This window comes from Nelumbo lutea, chromosome 3 (genome assembly GCF_056320005.1).
Source record: "Nelumbo lutea isolate HS-2025 chromosome 3, American lotus-T2T, whole genome shotgun sequence".
NCBI lineage: Eukaryota > Viridiplantae > Streptophyta > Magnoliopsida > Proteales > Nelumbonaceae > Nelumbo > Nelumbo lutea.
In genome coordinates, this window is record NC_142686.1 from 31,950,517 (window position 1) to 31,960,778 (window position 10,262).

The 10,262-nt window shown below is 35.2% G+C and overlaps 1 protein-coding gene across 1 annotated transcript; it reads left to right on the forward strand.

Annotated features, from left to right (window-relative positions):
• The first annotated feature begins 748 nt into the window (after positions 1–748).
• Positions 749–7,969, forward strand: LOC148864043 (D-galacturonate reductase-like). Its single transcript, XM_088981486.1, has 4 exons — positions 749–1,092; positions 1,216–1,462; positions 7,176–7,355; positions 7,479–7,969. Exons 1-4 carry the CDS (start codon positions 767–769, stop codon positions 7,689–7,691), a joined length of 966 nt encoding a protein of 321 aa, XP_088837612.1. The 5' UTR covers positions 749–766; the 3' UTR covers positions 7,692–7,969.
• Positions 7,970–10,262: the final 2,293 nt, after the last annotated feature.

Consider the following 10,262-nt stretch of genomic DNA (forward strand, 5'->3'; position numbering starts at 1 on the left):
GGCATTTTAAAGTATTAATTTAATGCATGGCACCATCTTTTTTTGTCAGGAAAAGCAAGGAAATGAAGCTTTTTACGAGTTCAGATATGCTTTTCAGTGGTGCATATGAAACATCTCCATAATTGGAAATTTTTATTTGTGGGGAAATGTTTCGGATGCACACTGAAACGTGATATAAAATCTGGTGTGAGGAGCAGATCCGAATTCGCTTTTTGCATATTTTGTATGATTTTATTAAGGTGAAAACTCAGGAGAGGTTTTTATAATTATGAGATATCACAAACCATTAGTGCCATCAATCAAACAATCTTCACATGAGTGGCCAACGATTGATTCTTGGTTTTTGTTTTTACTTTTTTGGTGCCTGATTAGTGCTTTCTGTAACCAGTCGTCATTAATTCTCAGAACATTATTGGGAAATCAAGAGCATACGGGAGTTTTTCTCTTAGGGGAAGCCGGTACGTAAACGGTAACCTGATAGGAAGATCCATCATCCCTTCGGGTCCAGATGCACAGTATCCGGCTCCACCGAATCCGTAGCCATTAGAGTGTCATAGACTTATACGAGTCAAAATTTCAAAACTAAATTAACAATTTGTCATTTTTCCAAACCTCAACTGCAGAGAAAGACCGCAATGTAATATAATAGGCCAACGCTGAATCTGAAGTCTATATATGTGTTAATTGCTTAGATAAAGTAGATAAAACACATATAATTAAAGCATAGAGAGAGAGAGAGATCTAGAGAGTAGAGAGACTGAGAGAGATGGAAATGGAAGATGTTATTCCAGAGGTTTCGTTGAGTGCTGTAGGAGACAAGGCCATGCCCATCGTGGGCATGGGAACTACAGCATATCCCCCTGTCGACGATGAAACCATAAAATCAGCAGTGGTTGATGCAATCAGGGTTGGTTATCGACACTTTGATACTGCTTTTGCATACCGGTCGGAGAAACCTCTTGGCGAAGCCATCGCAGAAGCCCTACGCCTTGGGCTAATCAAATCCCGAAGTGAGCTCTTCATCTCAACCAAGCTTTGGTGCAGCTTCGCCGAGCGCAACCTCGTTGTTCCTGCCCTCAAATTGAGTCTTGGGTACGTAACAGTCTTATCTCATGAATTCATGATGATCACAACACTACTACGTACGTGCTTCCTCGATCCATGCCTTAATATTCTTAATTAATCTTGTATGTATGTATGTATGCGTATATGCAGGAATCTCAAATTAGAGTACGTTGATCTTTTCCTCATACATTGGCCCTTAAGATTGAATCAAGAGGTACGTCAATTGCCAATAATTCAGAAAGAGCATATCCTTCCACTTGATCTCAAATCTGTGTGGGAAGGTATGGAACAGTGTCAGGCATTTGGCCTTACAAAATCAATTGGTGTTAGCAACTTCCCTTGTAAGAAGCTCCATGAGATCCTCGCCTTTGCAAAAATCCCTCCCGCCGTCAATCAAGTAAGTCGTCACTTTCCCGCACTTAACTGGGCATAGTATACATCATGCTTTTTAAAAACTACCCGGAGACCGAACCGGTCAGGGGTCCGGTTACCGGTTTGAACGGTTAATCATCTGGGTCAACAGTTTGTTGACCAAAATCAATGGTTTTGGGCAAATTTCTGATTTTGGGAAAAACCAAAACCGGTTACTTGACCAGTTCCCAGTTTTTCGGTCTGACCATCCGGTTCAGTTCGGTTTTGAAAACCATGGTACAGATGCTTTTAAAGTTACCCTTGAATGGCAAGGGTGTCCATGTCAGCATAAATAACAATTTTCATGACGAAATTACCTTTGAATTGCGAGTTAGAGGAAAAAAATGGTCTTTTCAGTTTTCAATTTTCTTGTTTTTTGCATTTTTAGTGTTTTATTATAATTTCCAATTTTTTTATAATTTCTGTTTTTTTACATTTTCTATTTTCTACAATCTATAAATTTTCCTATATTTTTTGTTATTTATTTGTAATTTCTGTGTTTTTTCTACAACTTTTATTTTTTGATTTTGTTTTCAATTTCTATAGTTTCTATAATTTGAAAATAGTTTTTAATTTTGTTTGCAGTTTCTATAAATTTTTATATTTTTTGTAATTTCTATGTTTTTTATGTATTTTATATTTGAAAATATTTTTCAACTTTTTCCTTTCTTTCATGTCTAAATATTGAAATGGTAATATATTAACACCCATTAATTTATTTTGTACATGTTTTAAATTTTTCTATGAAGGTTAAAATGGTAATATATTAACACCCATTAGTATGTTTAACATCAAGTTAGTGACATTGTGTATTTTAGACATTTTGAAAAGTTGTGGTGAATTTAAGAGAAATGCTAAAAATTCATGGAGAGCTTTAGACAATTCCTTATTTTTAAGGCTTTCATCTCTCTTCATTTACTCTCCATTAATTTTCCCTTCTCTTTCTTGTTAATTCCTTTAGATTATCTCTCTTCATTAATCATGACATTAACTCTCTAGCTAATAACTCATATCTCCTCATTAACTCTCTCTCTCTCTCTCTCTCTCTCTCTCTCTCTCTCTCTCTCTCTCTCTCTCTCTCTCTCTCTCTCTCTCTCTCTTTCACATCCCTTTAGATTATCTCTCTTCATCAACCACATCATTATAAAGGGTTTATATGGTGTGGATCCCATTTTTAGATGAAGGGTAAAATATAAAGACCTCCCTTGATCATAAAAACTTCCCCTATAATATTGAAAAAACATGTAGTGACCTCCCTTTTGTTATGTCTTGGATGGAAAACATTGGCCTAATGCATTAGTTTTTTCAAAAATATTCATTTTATCCTTATATCTATCAATTCAGATAAAAATTTACTAAAATACCCCAAAAGAACTTTCCACTTTTAATTAAAAAAATTCACCAAGTCAAATTGAAAAGAACAAAGTAATTGTTCTGTGATGAAAATGTTAGGCCTTGTGAAGTCTAGAAGGGCAAATCGGCTTTTTGAATTATATTGAAATGCCCTAATAAGTTCTAAGGGTAATTTCATAAACAAAGATGGAAGGAAGGTAACTATAGGCTTTTGTGAAACTACAAATAGAGGTGTAAAATGGGTTATGTTGGGCCGACACGGCATAACCAGTGTGTGGGTCAGACCAAGCTGATCTATGGGCCGAGCCTTGGGCCAGGCCAGGCCATGGACCAGGCCAAAGCTATTTATTTAAAAATTTGAAAATAAACTTAAAATTTTAATTTTATATGAATTTTGATGTATATAATTGCTTATATATACAATAGTTAAATAAAATTGAAAATAAATGTTTATTTTATTAATATATTATATAGCATATATTATTATATAATTATAATTTATATAATATTATATATAAATATATAAATATTTTATATATATGAGCCAGGTTGGGCCGTGCCAGCCTGCAAGCTACGGGCCACACAGTACAATAGTGCGAGCCGTGGTGGCATGGCCCCCCAACCTAAAACCCCAAGCCTTATACAATCATGTCATACCGCATCACGACCCAATTTATACCTCTAACTACGTACAAGGGAGGTTTTCATTAAAGTGAAACCTCATAGAGGTTATTATGATTGTTAGAAACTTAAGAGGAGGTTTTAATATTTTACCTTAGATGAAATAGGTTGTCAATCACTAATTAAACCTAACCTGATTTTTAAATTTAAAAAAAATAAACCCAAATCAAATTTATTATATAAGCATAAGTAGTGAATCTGAGATGAAACAATAAATGGTGTCCTGGTTTTTCTAGATGAAGTGGGATAACTTTGTTAAATCAAATAAAGAATCTACCAAATAAAGAAATGAAAATACTAACATTTTATATAGACAATGGGCGTTAAACTAAATACATGAGATTTTGAAATAAAAAACATGAAATAGTTCAAATTAGCTGCCCCATGTCCATGCCTATCCTTTCTCCCCTACACTTTTTGAAATAAAAAACATGAAATAGTTCAAATTAGCTGCCCCATGTCCATGCCTATCCTTTCTTCCCTACTCTTTATCTATTTTGTGGTTTTTATGAATTTTTTTAAATAACTTAATTAGTCAGTCACCTGTAAGACTTTTATATCTCCTCATTAATTCACCATTAACCCTCTCTTCTCTTTTTCCTTAACTATTTTAGAATATCTCTCTTCATTAATCATGTCATTAACTCTCTCTATTAATTCTTTTTCTCCTCTCAATTACTCCATTAAATTGCTTAAAATTCATTCAGTTTTTTTTTTCTTTTTTTTTTGAAAAATTAATAATAAATCAAACACACTTTGTTTAGAGGTGATCTTTTCAGCCCGACTCAAGCCTAGGCCTGCATCAGGCCCACAAATTTGAAGGTTGGGCTTGGGCATAACACTTAAGTTTATGCTTGGGTTGGACATATGGGCTCTTTTTTGTTTCAATATCATTTAACAAAGCCCACGCACCAACAGGTCTCAAACTAGAAATCTATATAGACACTTACATGCTCATTTATGACCTAGACTAGCGCAACCAAACCTACAAATTTCAGGGTTTAGCCATTTAAGCAATTATTTTTTTCTAGGTTAAGCCCAATTTAGGTCTACACCAAGCCTACACATAATACAGGCTGAGCCCAAATTAAATAACCTTTAAGCTTGACTTGGAAGTTATATACATATTAATAAATATTATTTATAATATTTAAATAACAAATTTTATATAGATATATGGTACAATATATTAATATATTAATATGTAGATAAAAAAATTATATATTTTTTATAATTAATTAAAGTTACACAACTTTAATTTATAAAAAAAAAAAAAAACATAGTTTTATAATTAACACGGTCTTGTTCTTGTCCCAAGCCCAAATAAAAATTATTAGACATGGGGTGCAGGCCAGGCCGAGCATGAGTAGCTTTCAAAATTGTTAATACACCAACCCTGGATCTTCTTTTTTTTTTTTTTTTTTTTTTGCTTCATTAATGGGGGTAGCCCATCCCCTAAGCCAGCGATCATACTAATTGATCCACTCATCAGTATTAGGTAGCTCAGGATCAGTTTGACCCATATTACATCTATTCTTTAATTTCATGGGAGAATGACCAATCAGCCCAGGATTGGAATTTGTAAGTTCAAAATACTGTCGGGGTAGGTGCCAGCTCGGAGTTGATGCTAATTTACGGGTGGGTTTTGATGCATAAAATAAAATGTAGATTATTGACCTTTTGAATATTTATAACTCAGCAGTTAAAATCAAAAATCTGTATTGGACAAATCCATACTTCTCCATAATTTCATGGTCTCCTTTGACTTCAATTTCACTTAACAAAATTTATGCATTGCACGTGTCCTAACTAGTATATTTTCATGATGTTTAGGTGTCGGTGCATGAAATATGTTTGAATGGAACTTTGCAGTTATTGAACAATTTAGTTAAATATTGGGCACTAATGGACGATCAAATCACAATTTACTTCATTGTATCCTTATTGTTATAACAAATGAATATAATTTGAATAAACTCAATAACGAAATTAGATCGCATGGTATTAAGTGAGGTAGGGATCAAGAGAGAAGCATGCTCCAAGGGTTAGAGTTGCTTTTTCTCATTATGCAGTGTTGATCATGCACTTTTGTTAGATTGATTCGGAGTGACCATCCCTAACTACTAGATCATCAACAAGTTATTTATCTAGAATGTATATCTGCTTTAATTTTGCAACAGGGAACCATGTATTGGTTCAAACTTCCCATCATAAAAACGGAGTACTCCAGGTTGACCATGCATCCACCACTCTTTTTGTCTGTCAACTTTATACGTTGCATTTGAGCCTTGTCTAAGCTAAATTAGCTGTTCAAAGTTTAAATTTTCCTATAAAAATTATTCCTTAAAATGAAAATTTCAACGTAATACAAGAATTTTATGATAAATACTTCCCCATGAACAATGGTTGGAGGCTAGAGATATGAATTAGCCCTTTTACACAACATTATAAGTTTTTCATTTTGCTACATGGGCTATACAACGGGGTAGTCCATTCCCCAAATCCACAACTCGCAACCCCGGTGTAGGCAGGATATAATCCCAGCCCATATTAATGTGATTAATAATACTAATAAGCCCTATTATTTTCTGTCCATACCAGTGTTTAGAAAACTGGACTTGACCGGTCGATTGGACCACTGAACCGAGACCTGAGCCCCTGGACAATTCAGCCATACCCCCAAAGCCACATTGGGTAAAAAATTGGCCAAAACCGCTGATCCAAATGGTCGAACCAGAAAACCATTGACCTGATCCAGGTTTTAGAAAACTGGCCAGTTTTTTGAAATTTTTTAGCACATAAATGAAAACTTCTGAAGGCCATAACTTTGTGCTCAAATGTATGATTGGGATGAACTATTTTATCTTGGGTAACTTCTCAAGATCTACGTGTTCCCAAGAAACCAAAGGTGCCTTTCTCCACTATTTTTTGCAAAAAAAAAAGAAGTCTTTTTAGGCCTCAAATCTTAATTTATAAAAAAAATTGAAACTAACTTATATATATATATATATATATATATATATATGCTACAAAAGAAAATAATCATTTGTTTTGAATGTATGCATATAAATAATGTTATTATGTATATAATTATATATCATATAATTATGCATCTTATATAATATATTATATATGATATATAATATTATATAATATATTACATTACACTATAATATAAAATAAGATAAAAAAAAATGTTATAACAGAATATAATCATAGTTCGACTCCAGGTGAACCTCTGACCCATGAACCTCTCCCTTAAAATTGGTTCTTAAGTGGAGTTCTCCATAAATGATGCTCATTGTCTAAAGCTTCAAATGTTTAATACTTTATTAAAGAAGTAAACAGCAAGCAAATTAATCTTATGTTTTATTCATAGCAAGGGATTTTAGGGGGAAAAAAAACTATCCTTAAAATTGGTATGGTTTAAAGTAAGGAGTTCTCATGGTTGGTTTTGTTTTTGAAAACAAAAGCAGCTGCCATGTCAGCAAAACAATTTTGCTGATGTGGCAATTGTTTTTGTTTTCAAAAACAATACCAATCACTTTGTCGAACACCAGCTAAAAGGGCTGATGCCAATTCTTGTCCAAGTAAGCATGATGATGGTGATGTTAAAACATGCATGGTGATCAATGACATCTAAGAATATTATTTATTTTGGGAAGGTGGAGATGAACCCACTTTGGCAACAGAAGAAACTAAGAGAGTACTGCAAGGCAAAGGGGATCCATGTCACTGCCTACTCTCCTTTGGGTGCAAATGGAACTAAATGGGGAGATAACAGAGTTGTAGGGTGTAATGTATTGGAAGAGATTGCTAAGGCTAGGGGGAAGACAACTGCTCAGGTGCTGTGCATCATCTACCATAATAAATTTTACATTTGAATGTTCATTCTGAAACCATTGATATGGCATCTGTATTATGATCCAGTTAATTGATCCGGAGGTATCTTGTTCCGCAACTTGCAGGTCTCTCTAAGATGGATTTTTGAGCAAGAGGTGAGCATGGTATTCAAGACTTTTAGCAAGGAGAGGATGAAGGAAAACCTCCAGATCTTCGATTGGTCTCTGACGGGGGAGGAGTTAGATAAGATCAGTAAGCTCCCACAGCGCAAAATAGTTCTTTCAGCCTCCATTTTTGGGCATCATGATTTGACGGTGGAGCTTGATGAAGAGATATAATGACCTATAGATGTGGGATTTTTCAGATGGATTTACTATTTTCCTTGGAATCATGTGACTGACCAGGTTATCATTCAAACAAAATTTCAAGGTGTCGGACTATTTCTTCGTATAAATCAAATTTAGAATCATGATCTTGTCTCTGAAACTGTAACTATATATTTCTTTTTCTTTGTGTTTTTGTTTTGATTTTTATTTTTCTTTTTTACTTGTTTTTGGGGGTAGATACCCGATTGCCTTTGTTCAAGAGATATGATTCCTCCAATAAATCAGTTGTAGTTGTTACCATCGTGGTTTTATTGCTATTAGTCAATTGGGTTAATATCGATTTCATTCAGCACCGGTCCATGGTTAGTGATAATAACTAATTTATTGTTTATTTTTTTTTTTTTTGAAGGCCGTTTAATATATTACATAGTTTTCATGTGAAACAGAGATTCAGTTCAACGTATAAGAATAGAGGAAGGATACAAACACGGTCAAACAAAACATAGTCCAACAGGGATTAGCTAAATGAACGAGCATGCTCAATATAAATTATTTTGAACTATAAAATCGAACGAACATGCTCAATGAAAACCAAGGAAGAACAGGGGCAACTACTTATCTGTATGAAGCTCCCGTAGTAATCCCAGTTCAACTTCCCTTTGAGAGATAGGCAATGGAGATAGTTGCAGAGCAAATGATCGATAGTGACGATGGAGGTGAGAAACAGGACGACAATGGAGGTCAGAGAGAGAGAACCAGAATGGTAATGGAAAGTTCTTGTCTGGATATGAGCAGTGGTGAGAAGCAGAACAGCGGCAATGGAGGTTGTTTGCAACAGTAAAAAAATTTAAGGATCTCACATATACCTGCAACGTACCAGAATGGACTATGAGAGTATAGTCCCTGTAGCATGGTTGAGACCACAAGATATTCGTGTAGTCAATTTTTTGAGAGTGGTGTGGTGGAAATCATTGAGATATTGGGCTTCAAACCACACCACGCCTACACGGAGTGCGTCAAAGGCCACTACTGAACACCACCACCTAAAATAAGGCAGTTCTCGCATGTACTTAATTTTATTTTATTTTTTTTTCTTAAAAATGTGTAAACTTCAAATTGTCTCTCCAAGCTAAGGGACTTCTGGTATTCAAATAATATTCAACATACCATCATTACTAATAACAGCAGTGGCCTTAGGCCACTCATAAATCACAAGAAAAGATCCAAGCCAAAGGAGGAGAGATCTCACAACAAATCTGAAAGGTTTCTTGAATATTTTTTTTATACCGAGTAATAGAATATTTGTTTCCTATCTCCCGAAAGGATTTCCTATCGTTTTGTCTAAACACTAAACTTCATTGCAACATATTGAGCCTCTAGCGCTGCTCACACTTCCATCAGTTGAAATTGAATTGTTGATTGAGCACAAACTGACATCCTTGCAAACAACAAACAACACCTTACCCTCACCTATCCCTTGCTACCACTCCAATTGCATATGCACACCATCTATTGCCTCCCTTTCCTCAATGCATCAAATCAAAGTTGGTCTTCACTTCACCTCTACCGGGGCACTTCAAACTACAGTGCTCTAGGATCGGACGGCTTTACTGAAAACTTCTATTGTGAATTGTTGGGAAATCATTAGAGGACGTTTGTGTTGAGACTTGTTCTGATTTTTTACCTCTCACTTTAGGAAATTTTTGTTATAAAATCATTGGCAAACACTTTACAAGGCTTTCCTCAGTAATGGGTTTGTTACGAAAACTTTGTAAAACCTTGAAGGTGAACTGATGATTGATCTGGTCGATAATATGTTATGGGTGGTGGGTATGTAGGGGAGAGGGAAACATCTCATTTTTGGCTTGATAAATGGTTGCCGTGTAGTTGTGGTCCCTTGATCAATTTGTTGTCTACTATTGAAGGTTGTGTTTGTGGATATCAATCTAATGTTAAACCCGGTTATATCTTCGGATGGAGTTTGGAAATTAGAGTTGCACCTATAATATATCCCTGATGTTTTTTATACTTATTACTAGTAGATGCTAAGGTGTGGTGGTCTCTAATAGACCGGACCGGGCTGTTTGGACCCTAAACCCGAATGGTTCCTTTATTATTGTTAGATCAGCTTGGGAGTTGGGTCGGGAGGTGAACTGGGTCAAGCATGTTTGGACTTTGGAGGAAGAAGCATATGCCTTCAAAGATATCCTTCTTCTGGATCTCCTTTAGTAGAATAAAGAGTGCGCCAATCCACAGGTCCAATTCAATTTGGAGCGCGTCTCCTTAGGTGGTTTCATATAGAAAGGTTTCGTACAAATCAGTCAGATACAGTTTGGCTTGACTGCTTGTTTGTTTGTGATTTTATGGGAGGCTTGGAAAGGAATGAAAATCGAAGGAAAATGGAAGGTCAATAATCTATATGGCTGGTTGCATGAGACCCACAATGAATTCACATCTGCGCCCCACATGCACATCTCAGCGTGCATTGAGAACATCTCCCGGGGCGCAGATGTGAACACATCCACAAACCACAATGGCTTTTCCCTTCATTTCTCCTAGAATCATGCATGTGCTGCAACTTCT

Bases quoted from the DNA above. Each gene is read 5' to 3' on its own strand.
- LOC148864043 (XM_088981486.1), top strand. From the start codon at position 767: ATGGAAATGGAAGATGTTATTCCAGAGGTTTCGTTGAGTGCTGTAGGA. The intron at 1,463-7,175 runs GTAAGTCGTCAC...TATTTTGGGAAG, and splicing joins TCCCTCCCGCCGTCAATCAA to GTGGAGATGAACCCACTTTG. The intron at 7,356-7,478 runs GTGCTGTGCATC...CGCAACTTGCAG, and splicing joins GGGGGAAGACAACTGCTCAG to GTCTCTCTAAGATGGATTTT.